Source organism: Engystomops pustulosus, chromosome 1 (genome assembly GCF_040894005.1).
Source record: "Engystomops pustulosus chromosome 1, aEngPut4.maternal, whole genome shotgun sequence".
Classification (NCBI taxonomy): Eukaryota; Metazoa; Chordata; class Amphibia; order Anura; family Leptodactylidae; genus Engystomops; species Engystomops pustulosus.
The window spans coordinates 151,864,544-151,884,228 of record NC_092411.1 but is presented as its reverse complement, the minus strand read 5'-3'; the positions used below and the strand labels follow the sequence as shown (position 1 = coordinate 151,884,228).

General features: G+C 46.3%; 1 protein-coding gene across 2 annotated transcripts in view; it reads right to left on the bottom strand.

Moving 5' to 3' along the window:
- PALM (paralemmin) overlaps positions 1 to 19,685 on the bottom strand; it is a 57,801-nt gene that overhangs the window by 10,414 nt on the left and 27,702 nt on the right. For both annotated transcript variants that reach the window (XM_072111125.1, XM_072111134.1), the window contains exons 2-3: positions 17,283 to 17,328; positions 1,056 to 1,136 (exon numbers count right to left, since the gene is read on the bottom strand). In XM_072111125.1, coding sequence (XP_071967226.1) covers positions 1,056 to 1,136; positions 17,283 to 17,328 — 127 coding nt within the window. The remainder of the gene's footprint in view (positions 1 to 1,055; positions 1,137 to 17,282; positions 17,329 to 19,685) is intronic.

The following is a 19,685-nucleotide window of genomic DNA, read 5'->3' as shown; positions in this document are numbered from 1 at the left end:
CGTACTGACCCATAGAATAAAGATAAGGGGAAATACTTATCTGGGCCTCTGCGCCATGTCAGTGGGGAGTGGGCCGGCGCCGGGTGTTACTGTTCCCATGCCTGCGCACTCGCTGCAGCTGGCGACTTCTCACATGTGATAAGTCGGTGGCTGCATTTATTTTTACATTTATTTCTGATGTAGAAATAAACACTGAAGCCTCTTGATGTCACATGACATCACAGTTGTGCACTGGCCGGGCCGTGTGGACGAAGCTGTTGCGGTCCTGGAGCCGGCACCCGCATACATGAAGACAGAAAAGGAGCTGCGCGGGACATTGGAATGGTGAGTACTTCGTTATCGTTATTCGAGTATAAGCCAATTAGGGAGTTTTCAGCATAAAAATTGTGCTGAAAAACTTGGTTTATACTCGAGTATATACGGTATGTCACACTTTGGCTGCGGATGTAAGGAGAGGGCTAAAGGTGGGCATTTGCTGCATACTGCATTTGGTTACTATGACAGCCTCTGTGTATTACAGTATGTGTGATTTGCATATTGTAATAGATGATGTGTAAAATAGTATATGGTAGAATCCACCAGACAACCTAGGTTTAAAGTTAAATTAGTAAAAATAAAATAAGTTGCAAAAAATTACACCACACACAGCTCTGTACACATGGCAAAATGAAGATTTTTTTATACAGGAGGTTTCAATTTTTGTAAATGTATGAAAACATTATAAAACCGATATAAATTTGGTATCCCTGTGATCGTACCACTCGAAAGAATAAAGTAGACATGTCATTTGAGGCGCTCAGTGAAAGATGTAAAATCACACAATAAAACTGTGCAAATGCATTTTTTCACCAATTTCACTGCATTTGGAATTTTTTTCCCGCTTCCCAGTACACAGCATGGAATATTAAATACTGTCACTATGAACAGAGAAAACAAGCCCTCACACAGCTCTTTATAATAAAAATAAAAAAACTTAAGGCAAGTGTGGCAGATGTAAATATTGTAAAATGGTGTCATTGAAAGTAAAATCTCTTCAGGGATAATATAAAACTCACCTTGAGATGTTGCAACTGTCTTCTATCATCTTCTAGTTGACGCCTTTTGTTTTCAATTTCTACCTGACGACGTCTTTTTTCCTAAAGAAAAAAAGTTTTCATATTGTATATAGGTTTTTCATGCAGATACCTTTACATTCAAAGGCTTGAATTGGACAGTTCGATGGTAGATTCAGTTTTGTGTCCGTCACATAGAGGAGAGTTATTAATGGGTTATTTCCTTCAGTGTTTGTGAGCTGAACCCAGGAGTGGAACTCAAACATAATAATACTATACTAATGGAAGGATCTGTAATTCTTAAATATTTACTGCCCATTTCTTGTTTTGGACTTCAAACACTCGTAGAAAATTTGGACCAGAATACTGCTGTCTGAGTGGTCTTTACAAAGTCCTTCTGCCTTTATACAAATAGGGAGATTTCCGAACCACAAAGCATCAGACTTCTGCCACAATTTTTAAAAATCCAGCTAATAAGAAGTATCATCAAGAAGGTGTATTCCATTTACCCTCTATTACCTAATTTTTTAACTGTCCATGGCTCGTTACAGGTGCAGCACAATAAGAAGCAGTGTTTTTTAACCTCTTAATGACACTCAAGCTAGCAGGACCAAGAACCATTTTTGATGTGAAATTTAAGAGCTTTTTAACTTATTTAAGTGTTTTATTGTGACACACGGTGGTTGATGTGTTTTTGTCATGAATAAAATTGGAAATTGGGTGAATAGTTTGAAACATTTTACAGGATTTAAGGTAACTTACTAATATCCATCTATTAAAACTTCTGCAGTGATCTCTTGAAATCTAAAGTAAAGCACCCTTTACCTATTTTACTTCATTAGCTGTCATTCCTGTAAATAAAATGGTGGTAGATGGAGGGCCATGTGACTCTATCTGTCCATGACCAATCTACCTTCCAGGAACTTAAGCTTGTATTCATGAGGTATTCATGGTTCTTCATAAGGTCCTGGAAGATAGGGCATGTACAGATTGGGTCATTTTATGGGTCATTTTATAGAGAGGAATGCCAGCTTAGGAGGTGAACACCTTTTCTAGGGCTTTACTTTACATTTCAAGAGAAAGGTGCAGAATTTTATATAGATTTATAAAAATGTATATCGTTTCCTTAAATTGTGCCACCCACGCATTACAGAAAACTTGAAGTTAAAGTGGCCAACCCCTTTAAATCTGGACACTGTACCACACATTTGTGTGTGCAATGTCCACTAAATATGAAACAAAAAAACTACTGTATGCGTGCACACAGCGGAAAGGAAAGGAGCACTACTCTGCATGTGGAGAGCAGATTTTGTTGGATTTCAGTTTAGGTGGTGCATGTTCAACAGAAATATGTAATTTCATTGCAGAATATGTTGTGCCCAGAATGTGTAAACAGAGACACACACTCCAAAAACTGTTATGTAGGTTATGTAGGAGTGATCATCTTGGTTGACATAAGCCGGCCATGACATATACTTTCTACTGCAGTGCATTCATTTCTTGATCATAAATACACCTGGGGCTTGGGGAGGCGGTTGCTTGATAAATTCCTTTAGAAGGGCAGCATCCAAAATGGGGTCAATGGAAATTCTGCAGCGTAGACGTAAAAGTGTTTTGGTGACCAAAATAACTGATCCAGAAGCATTCCCACTATTTATGACATTAAAAAAGTTATAATGCCTGGAAATTGTCCCAGTGTTTGGAAACTAAAACCATCAAGGAATCAAAGAGTGTAGTAAGTATTTTCACCAGCAGTCATTTTTCAGTGATGAAGATGGTAATAAGAGAAAAAAATTAGCTGTGCATTTTGGGGGACATATGTTTATGATAAACCTGGGCTCTCTTACTACACCTGGAGTATACCCTGATACTGTTTCAGACAGCTTACACATGCTTATTAATTCCACTACAGGCGGTCCCCTAATTAAGAACACTGGATTTACGACCCCTAGTTACAAACGGACCTCTGGATATTGGTAATTTATTGTACTTTAGTCCTAGGTTACAATGATCAGCTGTAAGAGTTATCAAATGTGTCTGTAATGAAGCTTTAGTGTTAATATTGATTCTTATGACAACCCAACATTTTTAAAATCCAATTGTCACAGAGACCAAAAAAGTTCTGGCTGGGATTACAATGATAAAATATACAGTTCTGACTTGCATACAAATTCAACTTAAGAACAAACCTACAGACCCTATCTTGTATGTAACCCGGGGACTGCCAGTTTTACGCTAAAAGAAGTGACCATTTTCGTTTTTTCATAGGCACACTGAGAAAACTACTGGGGGCTGGCTGGCTGTATACTACATGGGGTTGGCAGTATACTAGATGGGGCTGGCTGTATACTACTGGGGGTTGGCTGGCTGTATACTACTGGAGCTGGCTGGCTGTATACTACATGGGGCTGGCTGGCTATATACTACTGGGGGATGTCTGGCTATATACTACGGGGCTGGCTGGATATAAACTACTGGGGGCTGGCTGGCTATAAACTACTGGGGGCTGTCTATATACTACAAGGGGCTGGCTATATACTACTGGGGGCTTGTAATATACTACTGGGTGCTTGCTGGCTATATACTACTGGGTGCTGGCATGCTATATACTACTGAGGGCTGGCTATTCACTACAGGGGGCTGGCTATATACTACTATACTACTATATATTATTGTATATACTAATCATGTCTCCTCTTTTTTCTTCTCCTTGCTGTAATAGCCGGCAGAGACGTGTCCACATGAACTGCCAGCCGGCGTACACTGTGATGCGATGGTGTGGCTGCTGATGACGTTATAGTGTGCGCCGGTCGGCAGATCACAAGGACGCGTCTCTGCCAGCTAACACAGCAAGGAGAAGAAAGAAGAGGAGCCGCAGAGACCGGAACATCAGGGAGCTGCGCCAGGCATCAGGACCGAAGGTGAATATGTAAGTTTGTTTTTTTATGTGCTTGCTTTATGTGCGGGCTGGCTGGCTGTATACTACATGGGTCTGGCTGTATGCTACATAGGGCTGGCTGATTGTATACTACATTTGGCTGGCTGTATACTACATGGGGCAGGCTGGCTGTATACTACATGGGGCAGGCTGGCTGTATGCTACATGGGACAGGCTGGCTGTATGCTACATGGGGCTGGCTGATTGTATACTAGATGGGGATGGCTGGCTGTATACAACTGGGGGCTGGCTGTATACTACATGGGGCAGGCTGGCTATATACTACATGGGGCTGGCTGATTGTATACTACATGGGGCTGGCTGGCTGTATACTACATGGGGCTGGCTGTATACTACTGGGCGTTGGCTGGCTGTATACTACATGGGGTTGGCTGTATACTACATGGGGCTGGCTGTATACTACATGGGGCTGGCTGGCTGTATACTACTGGGGGTTGGTTGGCTGGCTGTATACTACTAGAGCTAGCTGGCTGTATACTACATGGGGCTGGCTGGCTATATACTACTGGGGGCTGTCTGGCTATATACTACAAGGGGCTGGCTGGCTATAAACTACTGGGGGCTGGCTATATACTACAAGGGGCTGGCTGGCTATATACTACTGGGGGCTGGTAATATACTACTGGGTGCTTGCTGGCTATATACTACTGGGTGCTGGCATGCTATATACTACCGAGGGCTGGCTATTCACTACAGGGGGCTGGCTACATACTACTATACTACTATATATTACTGTTTATACTCGTGTATAAAATGTGCTAAAAAATCTCACCTCAGCTTATACACAAGTCAATGAAAATAAAAGAAACTTACATACCCACCTTCCGGCGTCCCGATGCTCATCGCGTCTCCCTATCCTAATCATGTCTCCTCTTTTTTCTTCTCCTTGCTGTATTAGCCGGCAGAGACGTGTCCACATGAACTGCCAGCCGGTGCACACTGTGATGCGATGGTGTGGCTGCTGATGACGTTATATTGTGCGCCGGTCGGCAGATCACATGGACGCGTCTCTGCCGGCTAATACAGCAAGGAGAAGAAAGAAGAGGAGCCGGGGAGACCGGAACATCAGGGAGCTGAGCCGGGCATCAGGACCGAAGGTGAATATGTAAGTTTGTTTTTTTTATGTGCTTGCTTTATGTGCGGGCTGGCTGTATACTACATGGGTCTGGCTGTATGCTACATAGGGCTGGCTGATTGTATACTACATTGGGCTGGCTGTATACTACATGGGGCAGGCTGGCTGTATACTACATGGGGCAGGCTGGCTGTATGCTACATGGGTCTGGCTGATTGTATACTACATGGGGATGGCTGGCTGTATACAACTGGGGGCTGGCTGTATACTACATGGGGCAGGCTGGCTGTATACTACATGGGGCTGGCTGATTGTATATTACATGGGGCAGGCTGGCTGTATACTACATGCGGCTGGCTGTATACTACTGGGCGTTGGCTGGCTGTATACTACATGGGGTTGGCTGTATACTACATGGGGCTGACTGGTTGTATACTAAATGGGGCTGGCTGGCTGTATACTACTGGGGGCTGGCTGGCTGTATACTACATGGGGCTGGCTGGCTATATACTACTGGGGGCTGTCTGGCTATATACTACTGGGGGCTGGCTGGCTATAAACTACTGGGGGCTGGCTATATACTACAAGGGGCTGGCTGGCTATATACTACTGGGGGCTGGTAATATACTACTGGGTGCTTGCTGGCTATATACTACTGGGTGCTGGCATGCTATATACTACCGAGGGCTGGCTATTCACTACAGGGGGCTGGCTACATACTACTATACTACTATATATTACTGTTTATACTCGTGTATAAAATGTGCTAAAAAATCTCACCTCAGCTTATACACAAGTCAATGAAAATAAAAGAAACTTACATACCCACCTTCCGGCGTCCCGATGCTCATCGCGTCTCCCTATCCTAATCATGTCTCCTCTTTTTTCTTCTCCTTGCTGTATTAGCCGGCAGAGACGTGTCCACATGAACTGCCAGCCGGTGCACACTGTGATGCGATGGTGTGGCTGCTGATGACGTTATATTGTGCGCCGGTCGGCAGATCACATGGACGCGTCTCTGCCGGCTAATACAGCAAGGAGAAGAAAGAAGAGGAGCCGGGGAGACCGGAACATCAGGGAGCTGAGCCGGGCATCAGGACCGAAGGTGAATATGTAAGTTTGTTTTTTTTATGTGCTTGCTTTATGTGCGGGCTGGCTGTATACTACATGGGTCTGGCTGTATGCTACATAGGGCTGGCTGATTGTATACTACATTGGGCTGGCTGTATACTACATGGGGCAGGCTGGCTGTATACTACATGGGGCAGGCTGGCTGTATGCTACATGGGTCTGGCTGATTGTATACTACATGGGGATGGCTGGCTGTATACAACTGGGGGCTGGCTGTATACTACATGGGGCAGGCTGGCTGTATACTACATGGGGCTGGCTGATTGTATACTACATGGGGCAGGCTGGCTGTATACTACATGCGGCTGGCTGTATACTACTGGGCGTTGGCTGGCTGTATACTACATGGGGTTGGCTGTATACTACATGGGGCTGACTGGTTGTATACTAAATGGGGCTGGCTGGCTGTATACTACTGGGGGCTGGCTGGCTGTATACTACATGGGGTTGGCAGTATACTAGATGGGGCTGGCTGTATACTACTGGGGGTTGGTTGGCTGTATATACTAGAGCTGGCTGGCTGTATACTACATGGGGCTGGCTGGCTATATACTACTGGGGGCTGTCTGGCTATAAACTACTGGGGGCTGGCTATATACTACAAGGGGTTGGCTGGCTATATACTACTGGGGGCTGGTAATATACTACTGGGTGCTTGCTGGCTATATACTACTGGGTGCTGGCATGCTATATACTACTGAGGGCTGCCTATTCACTACAGGGGGCTGGCTATATACTACTATACTACTATATATTACTGTATATACTCGTGTATAAAATGTGCTAAAAAATCTCACCTCAGCTTATACACAAGTCAATGAAAATAAAAGAAACTTACATACCCACCTTCCGGCGTCCCGATGCTCGCGCGTCTCCCTATCCTAATCATGTGTCCTCTTTTTACTTCTCCTTGCTGTATTAGCCGGCAGTGTCCACATGAACTGCCAGCCTGCGCACACTGTGATGCGATGGTGTGGCTGCTGATGAAGTTATAGTGTGCGCAGGTCGCAGATCACATGGACGCGTCTCTGTCGGCTAATACAGCAAGGAAGAAGAGGAGCCGCAGAGACCGGAACATCAGGGAGCTGAGCCAGGCATCAGGACCGAAGGTGAATATGTAAGTTTGTTTTTTTTTATGTGCTTGCTTTATGTGCGGGCTGGCTGGCTGTATACTACATGGGTCTGGCTGTATGCTACATAGGGCTGGCTGATTGTATACTACATTGGGCTGGCTGTATACTACATGGGGCAGGCTGGCTGTATACTACATGGGGCAGGCTGGCTGTATGCTACATGGGGCTCGCTGATTGTATACTACATGGGGATGGCTGGCTGTATACTACATGGGGCTGGCTGGCTGTATACTACATGGGGCTGGCTGGCTGTATACTACTGAGGGCTGGTTATATACTACTGGGGGCTGGCTGGCTATATACTGGGGAGGCTGTGACCAATGCATTTCCTACCCTCGGCTTATACTCGAGTCAATAGATTTTTCCAGTTTTTGGTGGTAAAATTAGGGTCTCGGGTTGGCTTCTACTTGAGTATACACGGTATATCTTTTTTGAGGGGATACAAGAAGAAAAAGAGTTAAATGACGGTTAACATTTTATTTTGGGGGGATTTTACCGTATAAGTAACATATTACTTTTATTCTATGGATAAGTATGATTACTGTGATGCCTGATTTATTTTGTTCTTAATGTTTTTCTTTTTTTCAAGAATAAAAACTAATTTTGGGCTTTTTGTTTTTAATTACTATCTTCTGAGAGGAATGACTTTTTTCTTGTACTTTTTATTGGCACCAATGTAGTTTCTAGTTTAGTTTTGCAGTTGCTACAGATCCTTGATCACTTTTATTGCCGTTTTCCTGCACGAGATGTGTAAACCCTCTCCTCCTCTGACTGGTACCTGTCCGTGTATATGAGTTTATATTTCAGCTTAAAGCCAGCTTTGAAGCATTATGAGGACATGCCTGGACAACACTTAATAGCCCCTAGATCAGCGATGGCGAACCTATGGCACGCGTGCCACATGTGGCACGCAGAGCCGTTCCTGTGGGCAGACGCGCTGTCACCAATGAACCTCCGGCTGTCGGGAGCGCTGAATGTTATTGAGGTTCCCATAGAAACCACTGCAAGGAGAAGAGAGCAGTTTGATACAGCTGCTCCCACATAATAGAATTGGGCAGGGGCATAAGGTTCTGGCCCTTAGATACAGTGGGCCCGCGGCTGTCACTGTTCAACGTGCTATGTTCTCTTGCAGACAGCCGCGGGACCCCTGAGCACAGTAATGTAGGCAGGAAGTCACAGTCTGCTGGAAATGCATATGCGATCGACCAAGCACCGACCCCTGGCATTTGCATTGTGTTTTTAAGTGCAGTCCATACAAAACGTGTGAACGCACACTGAGGCTGTCTGCCTATCAAACTATTCTGTATATCAGAGCACATGGCCCTGTGACTGCTGCTAATGAACAATTTGTGGAGGCTGCTGCTGTACTTAATAAGAGGTTTTCTAGACAGTATATTAATAAGTGAGGCTCCTGCTGGACACTAAGTATAAGGTGTATGGTTTTGGTGCTGTGGGTATATGTATTTGTAACATATATGTGTATTTATATTGTATAATGTGACGGGGAGGGGTGATAGCGAGATTTTAGGTACAGTATATGGGGGCCCCGATCTGGAGTTTGCATCCGGGCCCACTGGTGTCTTCTTACTCCACTGGGATTGGGGTCACGTATAAAAGTCAGCAGACCCCTATATGTGACATATGACATAGCTATAAATAAAATACATCAATATTAAAATGGGGCAATTCTATCTATAATGCTGGTTATCAGCTGCAGGTGTACTTGAGTTCTGCCCCCAATCCTTCCTCTGAACAGTATACAACAGTATTAGGCAAACAGAGGACAGCTGCAGGATTTTCTAAGGTTTATTACACAAGTCCCTATATATAACACCTATGTGTTTTTTTTTTATTTTTGTGTTGGCACTTTGCTATAAGTAAGTTGGGTTTGGTTTGCATTTTGGGCACTCGGCCTCTAAAAGGTTCGCCATCACTACCCTAGATGGTATGTTTGTGGGTTTACTAGCCGTGCAGCTGGTGACATGTTCCCTTTAATGCCATGCAATTGAAACGTAAAATTAAGTGAATACAGTTTACACATACATACACAAATGCATATACAAACATACTTAGACATATTGGGGGTCATTTACTAAGGGCCCGATTCGCGTTTTCCCGACGTGTTACCCGAATATTTCCGATTTGCGCCGCTTGTACATGAATTGCCCCGGGTTTTTGGCGCACGCGATCGGATTGTGGCGCATCGGGGCCGGCATGCGCGCGACAGAAATCGGGGGGGCGTGGCCGAACGAAAACCCGACGTATTCGGAAAAACCGCCGCATTTAAAAACCGAAAATGTGTCGCTTGGGGAGCGCTCACCTTCACCTTCTATGGGATGGTGCATTCCGGGGCGTTAAGATTATTTTCGGCGCTGCAGCGCCACCTGGTGGACGGCGGAGGAACTACCATCTTAAATCCCAGCCGGACCCGAATCCTGTGCAGAGAACGCGCCGCTGGATCGCGAATGGGCCGGGTAAGTAAATGTGCCCCATTATGCTCTTACAGTTTACACATACACTAACCTTCCGTGCTGAATCTGTCACTTCTGGGGAGAGTAAAGAGGATGGGAGTATGTCCCCATGATGTTGGGTCTCCCTCAACCTGGTTTTAGTTTATGTGTTTTAATGTTCATTGTATTAATTGTTTATTTCCTTTTAGTAAATCCCCTAGCACTGACAGCCTATCGGCCGAGTTCTGTGGGCGGCATGATGAGCGTTTGAAGCAGGATCGTTCCCTCACTCCATGGCTGAGGCACCTGTAATAAGGCGACTCAACTATCTTGTTTCCCCTGGATGTTTCACCTTGAAAAACCATGTACTGTGGCGCACCTCATAGGTTCCTATTCTGGCCTTCCTATCCCTTTACCTCTTTTTCTCCTACAGACCCCGGGAAAAGCCTTATTTCTCGTCTGTATTATGAACTCCTATCTACCCATATTAAGCAAACACTTGTCCCAGCAAGGGCATGCTGGGAGAGCAAACTTGGCCCACTGACTGATCAGGTGCGGCATATAGCTGTCTCTATGCCTAAATTGGTTTCTCTTAATCTGGGGGAGCGTATATACCAGAGTTGTGGATGGCTGAGTATCCCACCTCTGGCCACTGTGACTGGTTTAAGTCAGTTAATGATGCCCTTCCCCCTAAAGAAGTGGATATTTATCCATAGAAAAAAAGGAAAAGATCTTTCATGCTATGGGACAAATGTCTTGAATTGCCATTTACTGCTGCCACTAAAATTCCAACATAGTTACGAAGTTGTGTCTTTACTATAGTCTCTGCCATCTCCATTGTGTCTCACAATGGGATCTGGACCCTGATGTTCTGCAGGTATATTACGTTTGTTTTTGTTTATTTTATTGCTTGCTATACATATTTTGTCCTGATGTATAAGACTGATCGTTACCCCTATTTTCTATTTTTTTCATGCTTCAATTAGAGGACATTAACAGTCATGTGTAGATGCTTCTTTGTTCGCTGAGGCCTATGTGTCACGGGTGGACCCGCGACCCACATCGCGGGTCGCGGGCTCACCCGTGCCTCTCGCTCCCCGCAGGCGCCGCGCCAGCGCTTCTCACCTTCCCCCCGCTCCCGAGTCCCGGCCTCGCTCCGTGTGCGCGCGGTCCCGCGCCTCAGTGCGCGCGCGCGACACTTCTAGGAAATTTAAAGGGCCAGCGCGCCATTAATTGGCGCTGGCCACATTGCCCAAATCTATTTTAGCCTGCCTCTTCCTGCAAGCCCTGCCGGATCTTTGTGCCCCACAGCCTTAGAGAAAGCTCTGTTGCGATTTGCCTGCGTTCCTGTGTTTCCTGCGTTCTAGTGTCTCCTGCGTGCCTGACTCCCTCTGTGTTCCTGCGTTGCCTGACTACCTCCGTGTTCCCGTGTTCCAGTGTCTCTCCGTGTTGCTGTCGTAGTTCTGTGTTCCCGTACCCTTCTGCTTGGACCTCCTGTTGCTGACCTCGGTTTGGATTCTGACGTTGCATCTCTGCCGCCTGCCCTGACCCTGTGCCTGGACTGTGACCCCGAGCTTGACTGCTGTTTCTGTACTTCAACCTTGGCCGCCACTGCAGACAAGTCACGCCTGAGGAACGATCTGGTGGTACCACGCCGCAGCTTGTCTAACCCGCTTTGCGGCGGGCTCTGGTGAAAACCGGGTACCACTTAGACTCCGGTCCCAGGTAGTGGCTTGAGTCATCGTCTGCAGTGGTCCAGCGGATCCACATCCCGCAAGCCTGACAGTAAGATCCGGCCATGGATCCCGCCGAGGTTCCGTCTCCTAGCAAGCCTGACCTCGCTACTATTGTGATCCACCAATCCCGGCAGATTGCTGCGCAGCGTGATCAGCTGGAGCAGGTCACTGCCATGTTGCAGCAACTATTGGCCAACCAACAACCGCAACAGGTTCAGGAAGCTGCTCAAGCGACTTCTACGACTCCTCTCCCTGCTGTTGAACCCAGGATGCGCTTGTCCATGCCCAGTAAATATGATGGAGATCCTAAGATGTGCAGAAGTTTTTTAACTCAGTGCTCCCTGCATATTGAACTTATGCCGACCCAGTTTTTTTCGGAACGATCTAAGGTGGCGTTTTTAATCAGCCTTCTCTCCGGGAAAGCCCTGGCCTGGGCTACACCCTGTGGGACAGAAGCGACCCGGTTACGGCCTCTCTCTCAGCCTTTGTGTCCGAATTTAGGGCCGTGTTTGAGGAACCAGCTGGGGCCTCCTCCGCCGAGTCTGCCTTATTGAACTTGCGCCAGGGGAATTCCTCCGTGGGAGAGTATGCGGTCCAGTTCCGTACTTTGGCGTCTGAACTTGCCTGGAATGACGCCGCCTTGTCAGCCGCTTTCAAGAAGGGTCTCGCCTCTCATGTGAAAGACGCTCTGGCCGCTCGTGATCTTCCGTCTACTCTGAGTGGTCTCATCACCTTAGCCACTCGGATAGACGTGCGATTTAGAAAGCGTGCGGAGGAATCACGCTTCGAGCAACCTCAAGTCCGTCCATGACGCCTTCCCCGCCTGGCCCCGGTCTTCCAAAGACCACTCCAGCCTCAGGTCTTACCATCCGCAGAGGAGCCTATGGAGGTGGACAGAGCTAGACTCTCCTCCCAGGAACGCATCAGAAGGCGCCAGGGTAACCTTTGTCCTTATTGTGCTAGTCCGGAGCACTTCATCGGGTCCTGTCTTATCCGTCCTCAGCGTCCGGGAAACGCCAGGGTTCTTGGGAGAAGCGTCCCTAGGTGTCTGCCAAGCTTCTCCATGTCTGTTGATTCCGGTGCTTCTCAGCGTTGACGCCAGTCCCCAGATCCAAGTCTCTGCATTCCTGGACTCCGGCTCTGCAGGGAATTTCGTGGATGCCGCTCTGGTCTCCCGACATCACATCCCAGTGGTTCGCCTTGAGAAGCCGTTGGTCATCTCATCCGTAATTGGCCAGATCCTCTCTGACCCGGTCTTGTACCGCACCAAGCCTCTGTCCTTGCAAGTCGGAGTGTTACACAAAGAGAGACTGTCCTTTTACGTGCTACCTCGCTCCACGTCCTCTATCCTGTTGGGTCTTCCGTGGCTGCAGCTCCATGCTCCAGTTCTCAATTGGATGACTGGGGAGATACTTCATTGGGGTCCTGAGTGCCGGTCCCGCTGTATGGGAGCTTCCCTGGCTGTACCTGTATTGGCCTCCTCTCTGTCTAAGAAGCCTTTGGAGGGTTTACCCACGTGTTACCAGGACTTCTCTGACGTCTTCTCTAAAAAGCAGGCTGAGACTTTGCCACCGCATCGTCCCTACGATTGCCCTATTGAGTTACTGCCGGGCACTTCTCCTCCCAGAGGTCAAGTGTATCCACTTTCCGTTCCTGAAACCACAGCTATGTCAGAGTATATCCAGGAGAACTTGCAAAGAGGTTTCATACGGAAGTCCTCCTCTCCTGCGGGTGCAGGATTCTTCTTTGTTACTAAGAAGGACGGCTCCTTGCGTCCTTGTATTGATTATCGTGGACTTAATAAGATCACGGTTAAAAACCGCTACCCTCTGCCACTCATCACTGAACTGTTTGATCGCCTGCGCGGTTCCAAGATTTTCTCTAAGTTGGGTCTTCGCGGGGCCTACAACCTTATTCGTATCCGCAAGGGCGACGAATGGAAGACAGCATTTAACACCCGAGATGGCCACTTCGAATACCTTGTGATGCCTTTTGGATTATGCAATGCTCCAGCTGTCTTCCAAGAGTTTGTCAATGACATCTTCAGGGACCTTCTGTATACGTGTGTAGTGGTCTACCTGGATGACATCTTGGTGTTCTCTCCAGATCTCAAGACTCATCAATCTCACGTACAGCAAGTCCTAGGCCGCCTTCGAGCCAATTGTCTCTACGCTAAGCTCGAGAAATGTCTCTTCCATCAACGGAGTCTACCTTTTCTTGGTTACATCATTTCCGACAGGGGTCTCCAGATGGATCCTACCAAGCTGTCTGCCGTTCTTCAGTGGCCTCGTCCAGAGGGTCTTCGCGCCATTCAAAGATTCCTGGGCTTTGCAAACTACTATCGTCAGTTCATTCCTCATTTCTCTACTCTTGTTGCCCCCATCGTGGCACTCACCAGGAAGGGCGCTAATCCACGCCTTTGGCCTCCAGCGGCTGAAGAGGCTTTTGCAAAGTTAAAGTCCGCCTTTGCTAAAGCTCCGATCCTTTCTAGACCTGATACTGAGAAGCCTTTTATCTTGGAGGCGGACGCATCTTCTGTCGGTGCAGGGGCTGTCCTTACCCAGAAAGGACCCAGGGGCCGAACTCTTACATGCGGTTTCTTTTCTAAAACTTTTTCTCCTGCAGAGAAGAACTACTCTATTGGTGACAAGGAACTTTTGGCAATCAAACTTGCCCTGGAAGAATGGCGTTATCTTTTGGAGGGTGCTCGCTATCCAGTCTGTGTTTATACGGATCATAAGAACCTTTCGTACCTCCAGACTGCCCAACGTCTTAATCCTAGACAAGCCCGTTGGTCTCTATTCTTCTCCCGCTTCAATTTGATGATCCACTTCCGGCCAGCAGAGAAGAATATCAAAGCAGATGCCCTGTCCCGTGCCTCAGATGTTGTTGGAGAAGAGCCGGTTCCTCAGTATATCATCTCTCCGGAACAGTTGGTTGCAGCCGCTCCTGTGGATCTTTGGCAGCTTCCCCCTGGCAAGACGTATGTCCGACCTGCTCTGCGGAAGAGGATTTTGTTGTGGGGACATTCTTCCCGCCTGGCTGGGCACCCTGGGGTGCAACGCTACGTGACCCTCATCTCCCGCTACTACTGGTGGCCTGACTTGGTCAAAGATGTTCGGGACTTTGTGGGATCCTGCACCTCCTGTGCTCGAAATAAGCCTTCTCGTCTGAAACCGGCTGGTCTCTTGCTTCCGTTGCCGATACCCAGTCGCCCGTGGTCTCACGTGGCTATGGACTTTGTCATGGATCTTCCATCTTCTTCGGGCAATACTGTCATCTGGGTGGTAACAGACCGGTTTTCGAAGATGTCTTATTTCGTTCCTCTTCCAGGTCTGCCGTCTGCTCCACGTCTTGCCAGTCTCTTCTTCCAACATATATTCCGGCTACATGGGCTTCCTCTGCACATTGTCTCTGATCGTGGAGTTCAATTTGTCTCCCGCTTCTGGCGCTCACTCTGCGGCCAATTGCAGGTGAAGTTGGACTTTTCTTCAGCCTACCACCCTCAGTCCAATGGTCAAGTGGAGAGAGTCAACCAGAGTTTGGGCTGCTATCTGCGTCATTTTGTCTCTGCTCGTCAGGACGATTGGTCCACTTTGTTGCCCTGGGCAGAGTTCTCCTACAACTCTCTGGATTCTGAGTCTGCTGGTGCTGCTCCATTCTTTGTTGTCTATGGAAGAATTCCACGCCCTCCACTCCCTCTCTCAGTTCCCTCGGATGTTCCAGCGTTGGAAGAATTGGTGCAGGACCTCAGCTCCGTATGGAGACAGACTCGTCTATCTCTACTTCAGGCGTCTGCTCGCACTAAAATCCAGGCCGACAAGAAACGCAGACCTCCTCCCGTCTTCTCTCCTGGGGACAAGGTCTGGTTATCTTCCAGGTACATCCGGCTGAAGATACCTGGTTACAAGCTCGGTCCTCGTTTCTTGGGTCCTTTCGAGGTCCTGACCCGTATCAATCCTGTAACCTACAAGTTGCGCCTTCCTCCCACCATGCGCATCCCGAACTCCTTCCATGTCTTCTGCAGAGATTTCTTCAACCCAGGAAGAGAGGGAGGCCGAAGGGGGGGGGGTACTGTCACGGGTGGACCCGCGACCCACATCGCGGGTCGCGGGCTCACCCGTGCCTCTCGCTCCCCGCAGGCGCCGCGCCAGCGCTTCTCACCTTCCCCCCGCTCCCGAGTCCCGGCCTCGCTCCGTGTGCGCGCGGTCCCGCGCCTCAGTGCGCGCGCGCGACACTTCTAGGAAATTTAAAGGGCCAGCGCGCCATTAATTGGCGCTGGCCACATTGCCCAAATCTATTTTAGCCTGCCTCTTCCTGCAAGCCCTGCCGGATCTTTGTGCCCCACAGCCTTAGAGAAAGCTCTGTTGCGATTTGCCTGCGTTCCTGTGTTTCCTGCGTTCTAGTGTCTCCTGCGTGCCTGACTCCCTCTGTGTTCCTGCGTTGCCTGACTACCTCCGTGTTCCCGTGTTCCAGTGTCTCTCCGTGTTGCTGTCGTAGTTCTGTGTTCCCGTACCCTTCTGCTTGGACCCCCTGTTGCTGACCTCGGTTTGGATTCTGACGTTGCATCTCTGCCGCCTGCCCTGACCCTGTGCCTGGACTGTGACCCCGAGCTTGACTGCTGTTTCTGTACTTCAACCTTGGCCGCCACTGCAGACAAGTCACGCCTGAGGAACGACCTGGTGGTACCACGCCGCAGCTTGTCTAACCCGCTTTGCGGCAGGCTCTGGTGAAAACCGGGTACCACTTAGACTCCGGTCCCAGGTAGTGGCTTGAGTCATCGTCTGCAGTGGTCCAGCGGATCCACATCCCGCAAGCCTGACACTATGTATGCTCGCGCTGATCTTATGTCTTATTTTAATCCTTTAAATTAGGTCCTGCTAGACTTGTTTGTATGCTGTATCTCCATGTTCCCCTAAAGTTTATTGTTGATTGAAAAAAATAACATTGACAGTTACATTATAATATAGAATTGTTTCCCTTAAATCCCTTCCTCAACCAATCCCTTCCCTTCCTTGGTTCAACCTGATGGACATGTGTCTTTTTTTAATTGTATAAACTATGTATGTAACTATGTAATTGTGTACCAAATTTGAACACTGTTGGATTCACAAGCAATGCTACAATTTTCCGCCTCCAAAAAAATCAAATCGAGAGTGTCAAAAAAGCAACAATATCGTGGTGCCGACACTTCATAATTATGATGCAGCAAGGGGAAAAATACCATTTTTCGTTTGAAAGTCTATAAAAAATGTCCCCCATTTTGTTTGGGATTTGTAAAAATCCCATACACTACACTGTTACTGAATAATGTCAATAACATTTCTTTATATAGCGCCATTATATTCAGTAGCACTTTACAAATCATGTGGAACATATACATCTAAAATAAGACATTACAGAGTACAAACAGAGGATTTACCCCACAGAATGGTTGTGTTTTATACATAGCAAATTTAAATGCCCTTAGGGTTATGTTAAAAAAATATAAAATTCTGGGATGTAATGTAATGTAACTGTTACTAAGGCTTCCCTTCACCCTACAGAGGTAAAACAATACAATCCTGGAATTTAATTATTTACAGTAAAAATTGATTAACAAGTAAAGCAGCAGTGACACCTGCAGTCTGCGTTGCGGAACTACACATCTGCAACCGCCCATGAGAGGTAAAACAGTAGAAGCAGTACTATAACTATTTTTTGTTGCTAAATTCTAATTCTGTATACAAAATCATATACAACTCACCGCTATCATCTGCAGTCTGTCCTGCTGACTTTGAGATTCAGTAATCCTGGAAAGAATAAAGAAACAGTAGTCAGTATAATAGTATAATGAGATCAATAAGACACACAAAAAGTGTATTTTAGAAGATCTAGATCATCATGATTGTGGTGTGTTAACTGTGTGCCCCAGAATTTTTCTGGTGCGCTCAGTTCAAGGTGCGTGTTCCACATATCTTTCGGACTTGCTGACATATGGTGCACATGGTGCGAATATCCATAAATGTGCATAAATGTGCAACCGCGACAGTACTGGCACAAATACTTCCAAAAAACATGTGCAACAAGTTTGCACATGTATTTATGTGAAATCCACGCCAGAATTCTGCCGCAGATTGCATAATAAATCTAGGCCTGGTTCTTTTAAGGCTTTAAGTGCAAAAAATCCAGATTAATAATAAAATTAACAATATTTTTTTAATAAAGTGTTGTTAAAGGAAAAGAGATGCAGAAGAATTTGTACCCAATAAGCAATAACCAATAAGATTAATTGTGCTAACGTGAAAAATCACTTGCTTTCTTCAGAAAGGGGACAACATCACTGGTGTGGCATTAGTGGGCATTGGGGTCATAAAAGCAGATTGGTCTTATCATCAGCTCTGTTTTATCCCTTTACTTTCCAGTATAGTGTTCTTTCTTCTCATAATAGACATTGGAAAAAAATATACCAGCAATATCAAATGTCGACAAGTTTAAAGGTGGGTTCCCTCAAAAAACATTAGTCCAATAAAATTCCTGACATTTCTTATCAATGGAATCAGGAATAATAATTCCACTTGTAGGGAATTCACATTCTGCTATTTGTAAAACAGAATCTTGTCTGTTACCAGCAATAGACTCTTGTAATGATATTCAGAGAAATATTCGCAAGCAGCTCACATACATTTCCCAAACAATGAATTGGTGTGTTTTTTTTCTTTTTGCTGCTTCACACTGTGTTAAATATTTCCATTAAATATATGCGGCTATGGGAAAACTCCAAATGCGTAGGTTAAAACAGAACTGTAGACCTAAACAAGGCTATCATAGCCTCCATTAAGGGCTGAGAAAGCCCCACAGAGAGGTAAGTATATGTTTTCTTTGCATTTTGAAACAAGTGCTTCCCATCAGGGGTTTTCCTCGAAACTCCTGTTATACATAAATTTTGCACAACCGTAGCATAGCGGCTAAATTAGCAGGATGCTGGTAAATTTTATATTTTCCATTCTAACATGGGATTAGAGGATATAGCATTTGATGTCAGTGGTGACAGCTGAAATCAGCGCATTGTCTTAAAGCCCACAACATGCTATAAAAGTCCCATGATTTCATTTCCTGTTTTCCAGTTTAACAGATAAGCATATAGATACTAATTAAACCCACACAATTGGACTATAAACCAATTGTTATACATACTGTTAGACACCCACATCATATCTTGTTATTTAAAGGTCATTATGAGTTACACATCACAATTTTTCTTAAAGGGAATTCTCCCCACCAGTTTGGCTTCCGAATGCTGGGACTCTTATCTAATAAATTTTAAAGTGTAACTAAACTTTCAGCAGAATATTTAGTGCAGGTGATAATAGTAAACTTTGTAATACTTAAAAGAAATATGTTTCCATATCCTTCTATTTATTTATTTTTTTTGCCTTTCTTCCACATTTGAGCTTTCTGTCACCATGCAGATAAGTGTCTAATGACTTTACTCTTTGCTCTCTGGATAGTTCATTTAGCTCAGAGAACATAAGTGAAATATTCTCTAGATATATAGAGTTCATAATTAGCCTACCTTCTGTCCGTAAAAAGACAGATCTCACAAGGCTTTCTGATACACTGCTCATTGTAGAAGGAAGTGCAGAAACAAGACACCGAGAAGCTGGTTTCCTTAAGGTGAACCAGAAATATCATTTTTATATGGTGACAGTTTCCAATAGCCTACATTATGCTGATTTTAAAAATGCCTTTGTTAGCATTCTGACCCATTTCAGTAGTTTATGATAACTTGATTTACATTACTTGGCTCCTTGCCCGCAGTGTGGTCCCGGAGTCCCAGAGTCGGGAGGGGCAGCACAGCCAGTGACTCCTCATGCATTCTTCCTCTCCTCTACACCATCCCCCTCCCTCCCTTGCCTGCTTAAAGGGGTTGTCCGAGTTTTGAAAAAAAACTATAGGTGGCCGGGAGCGGGCTGCTTAAAACAATAAAGATGTACTTACCTTCTGGTGCCCTCCGGTATCCAGCGCTGCTGTCGCTCCGGTCCGGGCACCATGTAAACAAACATGGTCGCCGGAGCAGCGCTGCATTCAGCTTCCGGCCGGACCCGTCAACCTTCTGGCCCGCATTCACAATGCTGTGTATAGGGACGGATAGGCGTACCCGGCCACG